The 20,928-nt window shown below is 41.2% G+C and overlaps 1 protein-coding gene across 1 annotated transcript in view; it reads right to left on the bottom strand.

Moving 5' to 3' along the window:
• The window catches only part of STON1 (stonin 1), a 53,461-nt gene continuing 32,533 nt past the window's right edge, over positions 1-20,928 (bottom strand). The window contains exons 2-4 of the mRNA XM_032652040.1: positions 13,186-15,147; positions 5,769-5,971; positions 1-3,271 (exon numbers count right to left, since the gene is read on the bottom strand). Of these exons, the coding sequence (XP_032507931.1) occupies positions 3,197-3,271; positions 5,769-5,971; positions 13,186-15,100 (2,193 nt within the window). The 5' untranslated portion in view covers positions 15,101-15,147 and the 3' untranslated portion in view covers positions 1-3,196. The remainder of the gene's footprint in view (positions 3,272-5,768; positions 5,972-13,185; positions 15,148-20,928) is intronic.

Below are 20,928 nucleotides of genomic sequence, written 5' to 3'. Positions count from 1 at the left end.
TCATTTGAAATACATCTTTAATTTTAAAAAATCTATATGCAATCTACAAAATACTTCGTTACATGATTATTAAGGCTCAATCTGTTTTATATCTGTATTGATGACATAAAATCATATTTTGAATAAGATATAATAATACTTAGTCATTATTAAGGAAGGCCTTCTGACATAATTTATAAGAGAAGAAGGGCTATATCGAAAGCACAGACCCTGAATGAAGGGAACTAAAACCCTAGAACTGTTTAATATATAAATCAGGTCAAAAAATGCCAGCCTTGGGCTTCCCTGGTGGCGCAGTGGTTGAGAGTCCGCCTGCCGATGCAGGGGACACAGGTTCGTGCCCCGGTCCGGGAGGATCCCACATGCCGCGGAGCGGCTGGGCCCGTGAGCCATGGCCGCTGGGCTTGTGCGTCCGGAGCCTGTGCTCCACAACGGGAGAGGCCACAACAGTGAGAGGCCCGCGCACAGCAAAAAAAAAAAAAAAAAAAAATGCCAGCCTTTATTTATGCTAGGAAGGGTTTTTTCCCATACTTTTTTTAATGGATAAACTATTTCTATCCCCATAAAAAAAGGAAATGTCCTTAAATTCAGATCTGTAAACTGATCAGGTAACCAACCATCAAGCCATGAATTCATTTACGCAGCTAATACGATCCTTTGACTGGTAAGGCAACCAGGCCAAACCAATTAGAGCAGAACAATTCATCCCAAACTGGCCAACTCCTTGGAAGTCTGCCATTGTGTCAGTTAAACAAATGACCCCAAGGGGGTCAAACTTATAAAGCATTGATCTAAATTACCTAAATTAAAATGCTAGAAAGGAGTAGTTCCTCCTTCATTCACTTCCTTCCTCCATTCCCTACCTTAAAAGCAGGAGTTTTTATTGTTGTTGTTTTGAAGATCATCATTTACTTTCTGGCAAAGGAGATTCTACTTCTTAATTGGTAAGTCTAAGCGGACCCTACCTGATTTTTCACTTAGAGCATCGGGATCACATTTGACCTTCTGCCATTTCTGAGGTCAGAAGAATTGTATTAAGAAGCCTCTCCACCAGACACGGTATGTTAATTTAACGTTAAGTAATGAATATTTAAGGATCCTAATAGATGTGCAAATGAACAGTTAAGCTGCAGCACCCCGCTGTTCCTGCCATCAACCTTTGCATTGCTGCAGAAACTCACTTGGGCTTCAGTCAGCCTTTTGTTACCTTTCCAGCACTGAATCTTGAGACGTTCCTGAAGGCTGAAGGGCTGGTGAATAAATGACCCCAGCAGTGAGGTCCCCACACATACTGGCAACCTGTGAAGCCTAAGGAGTGATTAATTGAACCCTGTGCTGAAATTACTTTGAGGTGTAAATATTCATCAAGTTCATCTGAATCAGACTCTGAGTTCTTTATAGGCAGGACGCCATAAAACAGATCTGCCAGGACCCGCAGCAATTAACCCAGCTATCGCCCCTGGTATCATGGAGCAGCATCAGGTTCGGCCCGCCTCCATATTTGTTCTGAGCAGATTGAAGTCACTCCAGAATGTGCCACACCAGATGATGAGGCCGGATGGTGGAATTTTTTTTAAATGACGCGCACATAGATTTGCCCTCCTATACGTCAACAGTGAGTCTCAAGCATATGATATTATGAGCAATACATCAGCTGAAGTTAAAAAGAGCAATACCAATTCATTTCAACAGTCAACTTCTGCATTCTTTGCCTTTACAGTAAAATAATGAAAAGCATTAAATCTGCTGATTGATACAGATCATAAATGTTTGTTTTATAAAATCTGCATTTTTTAACAGATTATAATGAATGTAATGTAACATTAAATAAAATGTATGAGACAAACTCTGTGGGCCAGCAAATAATGTTGTTTGGAAGAACGCTATTATATCAGTTTTGACTCAAAACAAATCTAGTAAATAAAGAAAAATACCCACTAATCATATTTAAGGATCAACATAAATTGAAGGTACATTAATACCACATGTTTTTTCCACATGTTTTTCTGACTGAAAAGAATACCTAGAATATAGATTTCCTAAATTTAAAAGTCTGACCTTTCACTATAAACACTGAAAGGAAATTATAAACAGAATTATAACTGCTAATGCCATTGGCTTTTCATTAAAAAACAAACATTTACCTGGCTTTGAAGAAGAGAAAGATCACTTCTTAGAAACGTAGATAAAATAATCTAGTGTCTTTCACTTCGCTCACCTTTTAAAGAAAATTACCCTAAATTAAGCAGAATTAGCATAAACAGCACGATAGCAGAGCTAACATAAAATAATCATAATATGATTTAGACTTCTACTCAAGAGAAGCTTGTGTTAATTACAAAAAAAAATACTTTATCAAAATACATTCTTAGAGTCTGCACTTCTGGGAAACAATATTCATGAACTTTAAAAATTCATTTTTAACATACATAAATATTTTAACTAGTGTCCAATACTGGGATTCCATTTTGAAAGGAATCTCTCCAAGCAAAGGGCAATATGTCTTAGTGATTTGTACTGAAATATGTATATCAACAGAACTAGCTTCTTTGCAGCACACACCAGAATACAAATGTATTTTGAAAATAATGATACCGTGGGTGAAAGATAGGTACCGAATACAGCTGATGGTTACTCACCAGTGTGGTAATAGGACAGGAAGATAAATAATTCAGAGTCAGAGATAGTCCCACATCTCCATGTTAGCCTGTGGTTTCAACATCATCCTACAACTAACCACGTTTCAGACAAGAGCAAGAGGGAAAATTAAGTACTTCGGTTTACGTCTCCTTTGACTGCCTCGTCCTCTAGTACTAGTGCTAGCGCAATAAGAAGAGGTAGGGGCTGGAGGATAATAACTATGGCCCTAGGTAACCCAGAGGGCAAAACAATCAGCCACCAAGTAATCAAAAATCAAAAATGCTTCGGCCAAGTGGCTGTCAGGTCACAATAATAGCGCCTTTGAGTTACACTAGGAAACAAAAACATCATGAAAATTATAGACACATTTTAGATCACACCCCCAGGGCACAAACATATCAAAAGCATAAAGTACAGACGGTTCGGTTGCAGGTCTAAACTTCTCTAAACGTAACCACTGGACCTGTCATTTCCACTCTACAGTAGCAGAACTTTGTGTGGTTTCTGTGAATTACGTATTTGGAAAGTGGGTCGTCATCACTGACTCTTGCTACTCCTACTGAGTTACGCAGTCACCAGCTTTATCTGGGTCTTCTCCATCGATTTTAATCCACTTCTTTTCTATTTCAACCTGTCATGCAAAAGCAAAACAGGGGCAGCATTAGCAAATGCAACAGAGCACAACATCTCTTCAGTCCTCATTTGTAAATGAGGCAAGGACTCTAGCCACCTCATCCTTTGGACACAAACACAGCCCCTCTACCCTGTCGTGCCCGTTCCCAAGTGAAGCACACTGCTCTCTTTTGGGACAACAGAGTCTCCCAAATCCTTCCCTTCTAGGGTCAGATCTGGAAGAGGACAAACTTTCTTCCAAGTCAGACACAGGTTTTATAAAATGTATACAGACTACATATACTGATAAGACATTTACAAATCTGGCTAGACATGCGATCAAAGATGCCCCCGAGTATCATATATCCAGCCTCTGGCCCACCTGAGATTTAGAGCACACCCAAAATCATCTCTCTAACTGAAACTAGTTTACAACAGTAAACAGCTGGGCCAAACCATCTGCCTGCCCCTCTTCTTTTTCATCTCACCTCAAACGGCACTTCCTCACAGAGGCCCTCCAGGACCACTCTAGATAAGGAAGCCCTCCATCCCTCTCTATCCTGTGACCCTCTTTTACTCTCTTCTTAGAATTTGTCACTACTTAAAATTATGTTATTTGCTCTTTTACTAATTATTTTTTGTTCCGCCACTAGAAGGTAGGCTTTATGAGAACAGGGGGTTGTCTTTTGTTCACCTTTGTGTTCCCAGCATCTACGGCAGCAGCTGGCGCTTTGAAATTGCTCAATAAATACTTATTAAATGGAAGATAACATTTTGAAACTGACTGCCACCAATACTATTAAAGCTAGAGAGACTTTGGTATATAATTGTGAGCGGTCCTCTACAACTATGTGAAACTGGCACATCCCACGAACAGCACATAGTATAAATGACATCTCCATGAGCACCTGACACACATTTCAGTCACATGTAATACTTAGATGCCTAGTGTTACAGGTCAGGTTCCCCAAGAAGCAGATGCTGAGATGGAGACTGATGTGCAGAAAGTTTACTGGGGAGGGCTGCCGGGGAGGACACCTGACAAGGAGGGGAGGGAAGGGAGCAGAACAGGAAGAGGCAGAAGTCGGGCCGCAAAGCAGTCACAGTAAAGGCTTCAGCCGATCCCCAGGGAGGGCTGAAACTACGAAGGCCCTGCAGGGTTATTCCAACTTGAGGTAAAAGGGTCTTTAGACCCCTGATCCACCAGTTACTGGACACAGGCTGCTCCAGGAAGGGGGCGTGACCTGGAGCATGGCATCCTTCTTCATCCAGGGCAATTCCCAGCTGCCGAGGGAATAAGTCCTTCAGTCCTGAAGGGGCTGCACAGAACAGCACCCATTCATCATTCATTTTACCAACAGAATAAAAATCACTGGACCCAAACATACAGGCTTCTGAACAGATAGTCCAAAATAAAGAAAAATCCAGACTTGGTTACTATATTATAGAACCACCAGTTGGTGCTAATGATGTCTTATATAATCATACCATTTCAAGATACTATGGGGGACTTCCCTTGGGGCGCAGTCGTTAAGAATCTGCCTGCCCATGCAGGGGACATGGGTTTGAGCCCTGGTCCGGGAAGATCCCACATGCCACGGAGCAACTAAGCCAGTGCGCCACAACTACTGAGGCTGCGCTCTAGAGCCCGCGGGCCTAGAGGCCGTGCTCCGCAACAAGAGAAGCCACCACAGTGAGAAGCCTGCACACTGCAACGAAGAGTAGCCCCTGCTCGACGCAACTCGGGAAAGCCAGCGCACAGCAACGAAGACCCAACACAGCCAAAATTAAATTAATTAATTAAAAAAAAAGACACTATTGGAAATGTGTGGCAGAGGTTATCTCTATATGTAAGTCTGAAGATAAGAAGGAAAAGCAAGTTTAGGAACAAACTTGTACAAGTGTATGTCACTCTTTAACTCATCTGGCGCAAGAATGCAGATGAGCTGATGGTGAACATTTAAAATTGTGGTGATAGAGTAACTCAGTATTTCCCAAAGAGTGCTCCACAGAATACTATTCCAGAAGATATTGATAGGTGTTTTACAGGAGACAAGATTCCATAATTGATGAGTTGGGAGAAACTGAGTTAAGTTTAACAAGTTTCCTTATTGCAGAACTTCTCAGAGCCTTTGTTCAACATTAATTTAGTGTACGATGTTCCCCAACTTATTTTTTTCTTGGGTCATTATATGGGACATATGTTCCATAGAACACACCTTGGGAAATGCTGTTCTAACAAAATCTTTATTATAAATATGCTTCTGAAATGTGAACTTATTTTTAATGCCCCATTTTTCATTGAGAGCTAAGTACACAGCACTGTGTCCTCAGGCTTCCAATATTCTCTAGAACTGAGGGGAAGAACTAGGCTCACTGCTGACCATCCCTCTTTTCTAGGTCAAATACACACATACACACACACAGTCACTTAACAGGGCAAAGCAAATATCTAAAGCCAAATCAGGTCAAAGCTTCGGAAGCCCCAACTTGAACTCAAGGGCTTCGGGATGTACCTGGATGTTGTAGCAGGCTCGCTGATGAACATGTTTCTGTGGCTGGACATCACTCTCCACCCCCAGAGACCTGACCTCTGTCCTTGAGGCACAGGTGTCAAGAATCCCAAACTGAACAGTAGCAAATGGATACCAATCAGAGGGAATTTCTTGGTCTGATCCAAGTTCTAGTTTGTATGACAAACAATGGGGATGATCAGGACCTTGAAGAAAAAAATCAAATGGTCAGCCAAAGTATTTCAACGGCCATTGAACATTTCTCTTGAGCATAAGAGGCATGTATCCCTCTCTTTAATAAGCATTTCCATTAGCACTATGGTTGTGTGAATTCCACGAAACGACATACAATCAAAATTCACAATTTTGCACTAACTGGAGGGAAGTCTACCTGCATTTTTAAAGTACTAGCTTTGAAGTAAGCACAACTTTATCATTATATAGTTATATATGTTAACTCCCAAAATGTTTTCAATGAGAAGTATGCTGTTTCTTTTTTTAAAAAGAAAGTTTAATATTTCATTTAATTATTCAAATAAAACAATGACCAACAATACAGCGATCAGAAAAATTTAGAATTATATCAAGTTCATATGTGAGTGCCTTATATTGGGTGATTCTAATTCAGAATAATAAAAGTATGCTAAGTTTTTTAAATGAAAAGGTGAGTAATATTTATATTAAGCATCATTATTTGGCTATAATGTGCATAAGATCTGTAAAGAGAGAAAACTTTCTCTTAAGTAGACTGAATAAGATCTTACAGTAATTCTTAATTTATTCATTTTCTTACCACTCTATTTATTGATAGATAATGCAAAGGTAAATTTCAGCCTAAATTAGGTCACATTATAAAGAATTATGATTTTTTTAAAAAGTTAAACTTAATGAAGTTTTTTACATTTCAGAAAATATTCTAGGCCAAGAATTCTTTTTTTAGTAGAATGGATTATTTTTCAGTACACTAATTCCCACTCACCCTCCTTAAAGCTTTGACTGGAACAAATGTACCGTGTAAATATGGGCATACTGACTTTCAGTGTTTCAATGCAATATCTCTTTTCACTTCACTTTGCCATATATTGAGCATCTACTCTATGCCAAGCCAGGCCCTGTGCCAGCCTAGGGATATCAGATATACACAAAAGCTTTAAGATGGGTCAGGTACTGTGTGTGTGTGTTTATGTGTGTGTGTTACAATGGAGTAAAAAATATTTTCACTATAGTAACTCTATAAATGTTCCATGATTCTGTTGCTTTAGTCCACAGCATCTACATATCCCATGCAGCTATCTTTACTTAAATTAAATGTATGAGATGACAATAATTTCAAAAGCCAGATTAAATTACTATACCACTGACACGACTCAAGAAAGAACATTTCCATCAGAATATAGCTTTAGGCACAAAAACAAGAGTTTAAAGGATTTCACTTAATTCTTAAAAGATAAATTGCCTTTCATTCCTTACAACCTGTTTCTTGTAGAGAGACTAATAGAATTCTAAGGCTGTAAAAGGCCTCGAGAACTCATCCATCAATTAACCAACAGATGCTCATTAGCATTTCCTCACACTTGTAGGGGAGGACAACAGCGGCCTCAGAGGTGCTCTAAGCTACCCAGATCACTGCAGGCAAGTGATAACTTTGTTCACACACACACAAAGCCAGGGGAGAGTCCACAGTCCATTAGCCTTTCTGGCCTTCTGTCTGCAGGATACATAAGTTTATTTAAACTTAATTCAGGCAGTCTTCAGTCCTTTATGGCATAGTGGTTAAGCACATAAACACTGGACTCAGATGGCCCGGGGTCAGATCCCAGCTCTGCTACTTAAAAGGTGGGGGACCCTTGGCAAGTTATTTGATCTCTCTGAGCCTCAGTTTCCCCATCTGAAAATGGGGGTGATGATGATGATAACAACACAAACCTTATGGGATTGCTGTGAGGATTAAACAAGCTAGTTGGCACACATAAGAGCTCTAGGACGTGGTATACTATAGTGGTATAGTTAGAAGTGCACAGTGCTATTCTATTATAAATTCAGTATTGTTATTTAATTACCATAATTTTGCTAATGAAAGCACCATGAATTCTACCCCCATAGAGCTGAAAATGATATTGGAGATGATCTAATTGATATTAGATGTGAATATTGATATTCACATTTTAAAGAGAAACTCTTTTGGAACTTTTGCAATGAAAATCACCCAAGCTGAAGACCTAGTACTCCAAAAATAGGTTTAGAAACAAAACCTTTCTACCCCCTTTTCTAAAAAACTGGTAAAAGGAGAACGTTTTTCCTTTCAAGTTTTCTGGCATATTTTTCCTGGCTTTTAAAACTCTAAATACTCTACAGTGTTTAATAACTCACACTCCCTTTGGACTTTGATATCCATTAAGAGAAGTATCATGTCCGTCCTTAGCACAAGCCTGGCACATTAGGGGCTCAAAGGATATTTGTGGAATTTACAAGTGAATGAACAAGATAGAGGAAAATCATGTTATCTCAGTACTGACCACCAGGGGGCACTCTCGGGCTTCAGTAATTAGTCCCTCATCACTTTCTAAGGACCAGGAATGCAAATCACGAAATCTATTTAGGTCTAGTAGATACCGGGTCCCTCTTGAACCAAAATATTTCACACGTGAAACTGAATTGGTGAGAGCTGGAGGGAATGAATGATAGAAGGATGACACAAGTAGTGGAGGAGGAGAGAACAACCAATGTGCTGAAGAGAAAGCAAAGAAAAAAGTAAAGGCGAGTCATATTTAAAAATTGGTAAAACTGGGAAAGTGGAGACAGATACATTTGTTAACTGACCCTCCACCATGCTCACTTCTCTTTCTAATTCTACGCTACCATATGTACCCTCTATGACTAATCGGTGTTTTCAAATGTCCTCATTTTCTTCTCCCTCTCCTTCCTCCCTTTTCCTCTCTCTCCCTCCCCCTCTTTTTCCACCACCTTCTCTTCCTCCTTCTCCCCCCATCTCCTCCTCTTTCCCACCCCCAGCAAAATCTGTGCACAAGAAACTGTCCTCTGTTGCCATTCACACCTTAGCCTGAATGAACTATCTGGGGCCAACCTTTCTTGTAAAACGAAAGGCTCACCCACCGTTAAAGGAATATTAAGCATTGATGTGCTGGTAGAAGAGACATTTAAGGAGCCAGCATCCCTTCCCACCTCCCCTGATATCACATGTAAGTTATTTCACCAATAGGAAAATTCAATTCCGATCTCAAAAATCCCCAGGAAAGGGGCATAAATTTTTTTTTTAATTAGTACATATACTTCATACATTTTTTTAGTTTCCTTTCTAAAAAAATTTTTTCTAACAGGTTTTTCAGAAACTAGCTTGAAAGGGTAACGTTTTAAAGACCCTCTTTTAAAATCCTCTGTTCTCTAAACGCCCAAGTGATTTTAAAATCATATAGAAACATCGAGATACTCTAAGTCCTTGCTCCTCTACGTGAGGTCCGTGGCCAGCCGCGCTGGCATCACTGGAGCATGTGTGGGTGACACAGTATTGGGGAGCCCCACCTGCTGATTCTGAGTCCACATTTTTACAAGGTGATTCATATGCACACAAAAGTTTGAGAAGCACTGCCTTCGGATAAAGATTTCCTCTCTGCCCCAACCTTACTCTTTCTATGCTTCTTCTCAAGAAGCAAAATGCCAGGCAGCCTCTTACTCTTTGCCTTATCCTCCCCCAACCCCTATCGTGGAGAAGCCTCGGCGACAGGGCCACGTGATCCCAGAAGTGTCTGGACCCCAGCCTGGCTCAGAGCTGCCCCCTGCCCCCTCCCCCAGACTCCACCAGACACAGCCTCACTGCCTTTTCCCGGGCCTCCTCTTGGTGCACAGACCTGATTTGAACAAAGCAGCTTTATCCCAAAGAATTTGGTCAGTGAATTCTCACCACGTAATTGTCTGGAATGCTCACATTCTATGTGAGCCTGGTGCTATGACAGTCTTCCACAAATATTCCCAAAGGCCAAGACCAAGTCCAGCCAGCCTCTCTGGGAATGCACACTCTTCGAATTGTTCTCAGTGAGCTCAACTGCTGGTAAATATGGATGGGAGGGCAATAACAGGGAGACACAGGGATACACAGCAGGGAGGAGTGATGCCTAGGAGGCCATGACAGGTCTCCCAGGAGAGGTACGAGGCCAGCTGCATGGGAGAGCCTCTTACAAGCACCAATAGCTGGGCCTCACCCTGGGAGTCTGATTGGTAGGGATGAGGCCTAAATATGGGTATTTTAAATATTAAAGCTCTAATGATTTTAAGGACTCTTAACATGCAGCCAGGGCTGGGAAACAGATTTTAAAAGGGGAGAGGCTATCTCAGCTAATGGCACCATCGCCCACCCGGACCTCTTCCCAGCCCCTCCCTTCCCCCCAGGCCCACAGACCGTTGTCACTGTCTCGAGGTCACCTCTTCTGAATTCGCTCACCTGTCTCAGTGCTCCCACTGCCCTCCACCTTGGTCAACCTCTCTCCCCTCCTACCAGCCTCCCTGCACTATAATCTACTCCTGAATCTTTCCTCTGCAACGTACGCCTGACTTTCTAAAACAAGGTAGGATTCTGTCACAGTCATGCCTGAAAACATTCCTGAGGCCCTGCTGACAAACTCCACACCCCACAGCCTGGCTCACGACCCTCTTGGCAAGCTGGTTTCTTCTCCAACTATCCCCTCGGCCCCATAACTCAGGTAAGATCCCCCACCGACACGCCTGTGTTTCTGCTGTTTCTATCCTTGATGGAGTCCCACTGATTCTCACAGGCCAAGCTGAAGCATCGCCTCCCCAGCAGAGCCTTCCCTACTGCCCCCTGCAGTTGATGACTCCTTCCTCTGGGATCCCTATTAGATAACGTCTGTACATGTTCCAGAAGAGAAGAGAGCAGATTTCCACAGCTCATTTGGATAGCTGCTTCCGCGTCTGCCTCGCCTACTAGACTTATGTTTCCAGACAGCAGGGATCATGTTTGCATCTGTATCCCCCAAGCACCCAGCACGGAGCCTGTACCTAGAGGAAATTCAGTGGGTGTTTGTGGAATGGACGTGTGAATGAGTGAGCCCTCTTACTAAATTCTTGTTGACTGAATCAATTAACTCCACCATTAATTCTGAGAAAACGCACTGTTCTGAACAGGATCATTTTCACAAGAAGCTTTGTACGTTGTTCTCCTTCCAAAATTAGAAAAGAATGATTGGTACAGGTTCTCAGTTTGAAAAAAAAAAAAAAAAAAAGCGTGGTTGCCCCGGAGGGTCTAGCTGGAGTGCCTGCTCCGAGGTAGAGCAGCTGGAGTGGGCTCATTGCGAACCTGTCCCCCTGGCCCTCTGACCCCAGCTGGACAAGCCAGCAGGCTGAGCCCTCTGTGCTCCTCTCTCAGAGGCATGAGCATTGCTGCAAATCCATGCAAAAGGTGCCCCTGACCTTTTGTTCTGGGCCCAGTGACCATCCCTAGGACCAAAGGAGAACAGGAGTCAGGTTATCACCCAGACCTCAGGGGACATCTGTGGACCGAGGAGGTTCCAGTTCGCGTTCCAGCCTACCTCCCCCTTTCCCTTTGTGTTCAGCAAAATAAAAGGCAACGATATTCTGATTTTTATAACGTCCCTCACCTAAAAGGCAGCACAAATAACTTTGAGAACAGATCCCCTGGAACCACACACTCAAAACCTCAAAATCTGTTTCCCTGGGGGGAAGATAATCTGAGAATGCTTTGAACTTGCTCCTCCAGCAACGTTATCAAGAAGGCAGGAAGCATTACCGCTGTGGATGATATCCTGGAAGATATTCCCATCATGCTGGAGTTGACCAAGAGGTACCGTTAGAGGCCACGCCTGTGACCACGCTATCCTATCACTGCCTCTCCCCGCCCTGGGCCTGGGCTCTCCTGGCTGCTCCTTGGGACTAGAAGGTAACCACCAACTACTGTGAGTCAGGAGGACACTGTGGAGGGGAATTTGGCATGAATGGAGAAAAGCAGGGAGTGTCAGGAAAGGCTACTGAATGGGGGCTTTCCTTCAGCACAGGGGCCTAGGGCTCCTCAGCTGCCAGCTGTGTCTCTCACCTGCTGGGCCCTGTCTGTAGCTCAAGATACAATCAGTCGACAGATGTTAAGCCAGAAAACTGCAGGGCACAGACAAGGTGGCATGCTGCCCCTTAGGTCCACTGTAGTCTGGGGCTAGCTCTTCCGGCCCCAAAACAACACGAGACCTGCAGAGCAGTTTCCCTCAACCTGGGTCATACATTAGGTTCACCTGGGGAGCTCTCAAAACATATGGGTGCCTGGGGCCCTCCCCCAGAGGTTCTGATTTAATTGGCATAGAGTAGAGCTTAAACATCAAGGTTACTTAAAAGCTCTCAGGATATTCTGACAGCCAGTTTTGAGAAACACTGCTGTAGGTCCACCCTGAACAAAAATGCTTCCTCTGCAGTCCATAGCGTGGAGGGCCCTAGGATGTAATTAAATTCCCCTGAAGGATTAGACCAGATGTGAGCTATTTGGAAACAGGGATCAATCTTACTTCTTTTTAGCCCCAGCACCTGATGTGGCACTTGGAATACAGTAAGTGCTCAATAAAGGTTTGCCTAAATGATGAATGCATCAACTCAGATGCCCCAAATCTGCCCCCAACTTAGCTCCATAGCCCAGCGTTCTGCCAGAAGTAACTGAACTTAAAACAGGCAGCAGCCCTAATTTCAAATTTTGCTTTTTTGCTTTATTATGTTACACCCACTACTAACTTACTACTTTAAAATAAATGCAGTACTAGGGCTGTCTCTTCAAAGTTCTAAGCTTCTAGATTCATTGTTTGCCTTACAAAATAAAAAAAAGTAACTGAATTTTAATGCTTAATTAAAATTAAAACAACTTGTCAAGATGGTCAAATTGGTCAATTCAGCAAAAGAAATTAACTTGGGTAAACATGAAAGGTAGTCTTATTTCAAGAAGCAGGGAACAAAACCTAAGGAGGAAGCGGTACTGGCTGAGAATACAAAAAAGTTCAGGTATGTTCAAGGATGACAGATCTTAAAAGGTCAGTTAGGGAATCTAAGCTATATGAACAATCATTTTAATATCTGAGACTGACGGTTGATGTCAAGAAGTCCAACTAGAAATGTTCCCTCGGTACCACCATCCATAATAAAATCCTAGCCTCGGATGGTATTTCTTATGATACCTTAAAAAAATGTTAGGCTAAACTTATCTGGTAGAAATAGGCATACGGGGACAAAATAAACCAGCTGTTTGACTAAATGTTCCATCTCCCACCCAGCGCTGTAAGCATGGCCTCAGCTGAATGACGTTACCCCATCTGCCTCAGCCTGGTTTCAACCCAAGGAGGAGGGGGAAAACATTTAAGTGATTTCACATGAAAATCAGCTTGAAGTGTTGAATATTTACTTGAATTTTTATCAGGAAGCCGGTCTATCTTCCATACGACGGCCCGGTAGGCACTCTCATATTTTGCTGACCCCACAGTGACCTGTATGACAGGTTCAGATTCAGGTTCATGTAAACTCCCCAGACACGCCCGGCGGTTCATTTTGGCTTTCAGGGACTTCTGCCTCTGGAGGTTCATGGTCCAGAGGGCCTTGATCCACTGCGATGGCACAGGAAAGTGTATCATTATGTTGTCACAGGACCTCAAGGATGGTCTCTGGACCAACGGGGCCATGTTGACAAAGGCCTGAAGCTCCACATACGCCCCCTGGACAACCACTACAGACTTCAGGGAAAAGGGAAGGTCTTCGCCGCTATACAAAGTCTTGAAACGCATCAGTTCAAACCGGCAGGCATCCAGAGGTACGAACTTAATGATTCTTGATTGCTCAAATTCTTGTGCGTTCACACACTTATGGAAATGATAGTCAAGAATATCAATCCCCTTCTTTTCTGGGTCTTTTTCAAAATAGCATTCATTTCGCTTCTGCAGCTCAAGGTCATTCAAGGTTAAAAAGCATTCCGTGTTCCCATTCACAAAGCAGAGGCACCAGATTTGAGTTATCACAGCACTTTCAACCAATTTTCCTTCTTCTTTAGTGATTTTACCCCAAAAGTTGTCCACGATTTCAAGGAAAACTTCTTGTTCCTCATAGTTCTTCTTTGGTTTTGAAACGGCTGGCAGCTTCGTCAGCTCCTCCTCCACACTGGTCAGAAAGTCAAGGAAGTCATGGTACTCTGTGGATCCCAACTTCAGCATTTGTTCTATGTCTGGCTCGTGAACTACTTCTGTCTTAGAATGGTATTTCCTTTTTTCTGTGTAAGACACATGTTCGATCTTCACAGTATGGATTTTTCCTGTCACACTAAAGTTCTCAACTTTGGGTTCAGAAAGCCTGCAGTATGGATTGAGCTGTAACTCTTTAAATGGTTTTTCTAACCCCTTCTCATAATACATTTGCAAAATTCCTCCAGGTAGGACTTTTAGAAAAATTGGCCCCCACTGACGGGAAGACATCACGTTCTTCTTCTCAGGGATTCTCAACATGAAAGACCATCCGGCTTCTGGCTGACTCCTGAAGAGCATGTGGGGCACAAAGGAAGAGGCAGCATCTTCAGCACACAGACGCTGCGTAGACAAATTTCCAAACGAGTCTTGGTTCTCAGCTGATTGGAGATGTTCAAGCTTCTCACAGATGTAGTTGAGTGAACATTGATTTAAGCCTTTTTGATCAATAGGCAACTCTTTGTCTCTTGATGGGACCATCTTTCTGCTTCCTGGAGGGTCAAAGGTGAGCTGGGAAGCACTGCCTTCATCTTTCCAAAATGGACTTGAAAAGGCACAGTCCTCCTGAAAATACTGAAACCGGGGAGTATCACTTTGGAACCCTAGGCTTTCAGCCTGGTGAGGGCTCGTTTCATCTGGAAGACCCACTTTGGGAGCTGGATGTATACATGAGTGGTCACTGAGTAAGGAAGCATGGGATAAACAGGTTGGTTTAGTAGGCAATATGGAAGAACCTGCTCCAGGTATAAGTGGACTGTTTGAAGATGATTCTGGAATAGGATAAAGCACATGAGTCCCTGCTTTGGGGATGCCAGGAAAACCTGGGAAGTCTTTGGTAGGTGTAGAAAGAGGAGAGTTACTTGGAGGTCCTGGACTGAAATAAAAGTCTATGATGGGAGAGGAGAGAGGGGTACTGCTGGTGGAGGAATATCCACTGGGAAATTCCTTAGTACCAGAAAGGTTCAGTTTAAGTCCATTTGGCCTACAAATGCCTTGATTCTCCAGAGGGAAATTCTTTGACTTTTGAGAAGACTGAAAAGCAGGGTCATCATCAAATGTGACCCAACTGCCTGGGTTTGTGGAGCACATCTTTGGGATCAGATTGTGGTCTTGCCAATGAATCAGATATGTTGTCTCTGTTAAAGGAGAAAGAGAAAATAAGAACATAAAATGAGGGGGGAAAATTCAAGTTACTAGAGGTCATTTGTTCTGAGAAACACTTGGATTTAAAAGTATCCAGATTTATAAATTAACTGAGTTTAAAGAAATGCTTAAAAACTGTAACACTTTTAGGGCTTCCCTGGTGGTGCAGTGGTTGGGGGTCTGCCTGCCGATGCAGGGGGTGTGGGTTCGTGCCCCGGTCCAGGAGAATCCCGCGTGCCGCGGGGCAGCTGGGCCCGTGGGCCATGGCCGCTGGGCCTACGCATCCAGAGCGGCAGGAGAGGCCGCAGCAGTGAGAGGCCCGCGTACCGCAAAAAAAAAAGACAAAAAAAAAAACAACTGTAACACTTTTGATGGCTGAATGAATTAAAAAAACAAGATCTAACCATACACTGTTTATAAGAGACCCATTTTAGATTTAAGGACGCACATAGACTGAAAGTGAAAAGATGGAAAAAATGTTCTATACAAATAGAAACCAAAAGAGAGGAGGGGTAGCCATGCTAATACAGAACAAAATAGACTTTAAGTCAAAAACTGTCAAAAGAGACAAAAAAGGGCATTATATAATGAAAAAAGGGTCAACTCACCAGGAAGATATAACAATTAGGAGAATCAGAGCACCCAAATATATGAAGCAAACATTAAAAAACTGAAGGGAGAAAAAGATACCAACACAGTAGTAGTAGGAGATTTCAACACAGCAATTTCAGTAATGGATAGGACATCCAGATAGAAGATCAATAAGGAAACAGAGGACTTGAACAACAGTATAGATCAAATGAACCTACCAGACATATACAAAATATTCCACACAACAGCATCAGAATACATTCTTCTCAAGCACATGCATAACATTCTTCAGGATGGATCACATGTTAGTTTACAAAAAATGTTTCAAAAATTTAAGAAGACTGAAATCATATCAAGTATCTTTTCCAACCACAATAGAATGAAACTGAAAATCAACAGCAGAAAAAAACTGAAAAATTTACAAGCATGTGGAGATTAAGCACTACACTCTTCAATAACCAATGGGTCAAAGAAGAAATCGAAAAGGAAATTAGAAAATATCTTAAGACAGAAAGGGCAGACAGCAGAAGCAAGAAGAACTACAATACTGCAGCCTGTGGAACAAAAACCACATTCACAGAAAGATAGACAAGATGAAAAGGCAGAGGACTATGTACCAAATGAAGGAACAAGATAAAACCCGAGAAAAGCAATTAAATGAAGTGGAGATAGGCAACCTTCCAGAAAAAGAATTCAGAATAATGACAGTGAAGATGATCCAGGACCTCAGAAAAAGAATGGAGGCAAAGATCAAGAAGATGCAAGAAATGTTTAACAAAGACCTACAAGAATTAAAGAACAAGCACCTAGAAGAATTAAAGAACAAACAAACAGAGATGAACAATACAATAACTGAAATGAAAAATACACTAGAAGCAATCAGTAGCATAATAACTGAGGCAGAAGAATGGATAAGTGACCTGGAAGACAGAATGGTGGAATCCACTGATGTGGAACAGAATAAAGAAAAAACAATGAAAAGAAATGAAGATAGCCTAAGAGACTTCTGGGACAACAGTAAATGCACCAATATTCACATTATAGGGGTCCCAGAAGGAGAAGAGAGAGAGAAAGGGCCCAAGAAAATATTTGAAGAGATTACAGTCAAAAACTTCCCTAACATGAGAAAGGAAATAGTCACCCAAGTCCCGGAAGCACGGACAATCCCAGGCAGGATAAACCCAAGGAGAAACATGCTGAGACACATAGTAATCAAAGTGACAAAAATTAAAGACAAAGAAAATTTATTAAAAGCAACAAGGGAAAAATGACAAATAACATAAAAGGGAACTCCCAAAAGGTTAACAGCTGATTTCTCAGCAGAAACTCTACAAGCCAGAATGGAGTGGCACGATATATTTAAAGTGATGAAAGGGAAGAACTTACAATAAGATTACTCTACCCAGAAAGGATCTCATTCAGACTTGATGGAGAAATCAAAAGTTTTACAGACAAGCAAAAGCTAAGAGAATTCAGCACCACCAAACCAGCTCTACAACAAATGCTAAAGAAACTTCTCTAAGTGGGAAACACAAGAGAAGAAAAGGACCTACAAAAACAAATCCAAAACAATTAAGACAACGGTAATCGGAACATACATATTGATAATTACAGTAAATGTGAATGCATTAAATGCTCCAAACAAAAGACACAGTCTTGCTGAAGGGATACAAAAACAAGACCCATATATATGCTGTCTACAAGAGGCTCACTTCAAACCTAGAGACACATACAGACTGAAAGTGAGGGGATGTAAAAAGATTTTCCATGCAAATGAAAATCGAAAGATGGAATAGCAATATTCATGTCACATGAAATAGACTTTAAAATAAAGAATGTTACAAGAGACAAGGAAGGACACTATATAATGATCAAGGGATCAATCCAAGAAGAAGATATAACAATTATAAATATATGTGTACCAAACATAGGAGCACCTCAATACATGAGGCAAATGCTAACAGCTATAAAAGAGGAAATCTTTTATAATAATAGTGGGGGACTTTAACACCTCACTTACACCAATGGACAGATCATCCAGACATAAAATTAATAAGGAAACACAATAGACCAGATAGATTTAATTGATATTTAATTGATTTAAAAGATACAACAGACCAGATAGATTTAATTGATATTTACAGGACATTCCATCCGAAAACAGTAGATTACACTTTCTTCTCAAGTGCACAAAGAACATTCTCCAGGATAGATCACATCTTGGGTCACAAATCAAGCCTCGGTAAATTTAAGAAAATTGAAATCATATCAAGCATCTTTTCGGACCACAATGCTATGAGATTAGAAATCAATTACAGGGAAAAAAACGTAAAAAAACACAAACACATGGAGGCTAAACAATACGTTACTAAATAACCAAGAGATCACTGAAGAACTCAAAGAGGAAATCAAAAAATACCTAGAGACAAAGGGCAATGAAAACAGAATGATCCAAAACCTATGGGATGCAGCAAAAGCAATTCTAAGAGGGAAGTTTATAGCAATAAATCCTACCTCAAGACACTAGAAAAATCTCAAATAAACAATCTAACCTTACACCTAAAGGAACTAGAGAAAGAAGAACAAACAAAACCCAAAGTTAGTAGAAGGAAAGAAATCATCAAGATCAGAGCAGAAATAAATGAAATAGAAACAAAGAAAACAGTAGCAAAGATCAATAAAACTAAAAGCAGGTTCTTTGAGTAGATAAACAAAGTTGATAAACCTTTAGCCAGCCTCATCAAGAAAAAGAGGGAGAGGACTCAAATCAAAAAATTAGAAATGAAAAAGGAGAAGTTACAACAGACACTGCAGAAATACAAAGCATCCTTAGAGACTACTACAAGCAACTCTATGCCAATCAAATGACAACCTGGAAGAAATGGACAAATTCTTAGAAAGGTATAACCAACCAAGACTGAACCAGGAAGAAATAGAAAATATGAAAAGACCAATCACAAGAACTGAAATTGAGACTGCGATTGAAAATCTTCCAACAAACAAAAGCCCAGAACCAAATGGCTTCACAGGCAAATTCTACCAAACATTTAGAGAAGAGCTAACACCTATCCTTCTCAAAGACTTCCAAAATATAGCAGATGGGGGAACACTCCCAAAGTCATTCTACAAGGCCACCATCACCCTGATACCAAAACCAGACACAGATGTCACAAACAAAGAAAACTACAGGCCAATATCACTGATGAACATAGATGCAAAAATCCTCAACAAAATACTAGCAAACAGAATCCAACGGCACATTAAAAGGATCATACACCATGATCAAGTGGGGTTTATCCCAGGAATGCAAGGATTCTTCAATATACGGAAATCAATCAATGTGATACACCATATTAACAAACTGAAGGAGAAAAACCATATGATCATCTCAATAGATGCAGAAAAAGCTTTCGAGGAAGTTCAACACCCATTTATGATAAAAACCCTCCAGAAAGTAGGCATAGAGGGAACTTACCTCAACATAATAAAGCCCATATATGACAAACCCACAGCCAACATCATTCTCAATGGTGAAAAACTGAAACCATTTCCTTGAAGATCAGGAACAAGACAAGGTTGCCCACTCTCACCACTATTATTCAACATAGTTTTCGAAGTTTTAGCCACAGCAATCAGAGAAGAAAAAGAAATAAAAAGAATCCAAATCGGAAAAGAAGAAGTAAAGCTGTCACTGTTTGCAGATGACATGATACATCGAGAAACCTAAAGATGCTACCAGAAAACTACTAGAGCTAATCAATGAATTTGGTAAAGTAGCAGGATACAAAATTAATGCACAGAAATCTCTTGCATTCCTATACACTAGTGATGAAAAATCTGAAAGAGAAAGTAAGGAAACACTCCCATTTACCACTGCAACAAAAAGAATAAAATACCTAGGAATAAACCTACCTAGAGAGACAAAAGACCTGTATGCAGAAAACTATAAGACACTGTTGAAAGAAATTAAAGATGATACCAAAAGATGGAGAGATACCAACAATCCATGTTCTTGGATTGGAAGAATCAGTATTGTGAAAATGACTCTACTACCCAAAGCAATCTACAGATTCAATGCAATCCCTATCAAATTACCAATGGCATTTTTTACAGAACTAGAACAAAAAATTTCCCAGTTTGTATGGAAACACAAAAGACCCTGAAGAGCCAATGCAATCTTGAAGGAAAAGAACGGAGCTGGAAGAATCAGACTGCCTTACGTCACTATACTATACGTCACTATACTTACAAAGCTACAGTAATCAAGACAATATGGTACTGGCACAAAAACAGAAATAGAGATCAATGGAACAGGATAGAAAGCCCAGAGATCAATCTACACACCTATGGTCAACTAATCTATGACAAAGGAGGCAAGGATGTACAATGGAGAAAAGACAGTCTCTTCAATAAGTGGTGCTGGGAAAACTGGACAGCTACATGAGAAAAAATGGAATTAGAACACTCCCGAACACCATACACAAAAAATAAACTCAAAATGGATTAGAGACCTAAATGTAAGACCGGACACTATAAAACTCTTAGAGGGAAACACAGGAAGAACACTCTTTGACATAAATCACGGCAAGATCTTTTTTTGACCCACCTCCTAGAGTAGTGGAAATAAAAACAAGAATAAACAAATGGGACCTAATGAAACTTCAAATCTTTTGCACATCAAAGGAAACTATAAACAAGACAAAAAGACAACCCTCAGAATGGGAGAAAATATTTGCAAACGAGTCAATGGACAAAGGATTACTCTACAAAATATATAAACAGCTCATGCAACTCAATATTACAAAAACAATGCAATCCAAAAATGGGCAGAAGACCTAAATAGACATTTCTCCAATGAAGACATACAGACAGGGCTTCCCTGGTGGCGCAGTGGTTGAGAGTCGGCCTGCCGATGCAGGGGACACGGGTTCACGCCCCAGTCTGGGAAGATCCCACATGCTGTGGAGTGGCTGGGCCCGTAAGCCATGGCCACTGAGCCTGAGAGGCCACAGCAGTTGAGAGGCCCGCGTACCGCAAAAAAAAAAAAAAAAAAAAAAAAGACATACAGATGGCCAAGAAGCACATGAAAAGCTGCTCAACATCACTAATCATTAGAGAAATGCAAATCAAAACTACAATGAAGTATCACCTCACACCGGTTAGAATTGGCATCATCAGAAAAT

The sequence above is a fragment of the Phocoena sinus genome, chromosome 13 (genome assembly GCF_008692025.1).
Source record: "Phocoena sinus isolate mPhoSin1 chromosome 13, mPhoSin1.pri, whole genome shotgun sequence".
Taxonomy (NCBI): domain Eukaryota; kingdom Metazoa; phylum Chordata; class Mammalia; order Artiodactyla; family Phocoenidae; genus Phocoena; species Phocoena sinus.
The sequence above is the reverse complement of the archived record's forward strand: the minus strand, read 5'-3'. Positions and strand labels throughout refer to the sequence as shown.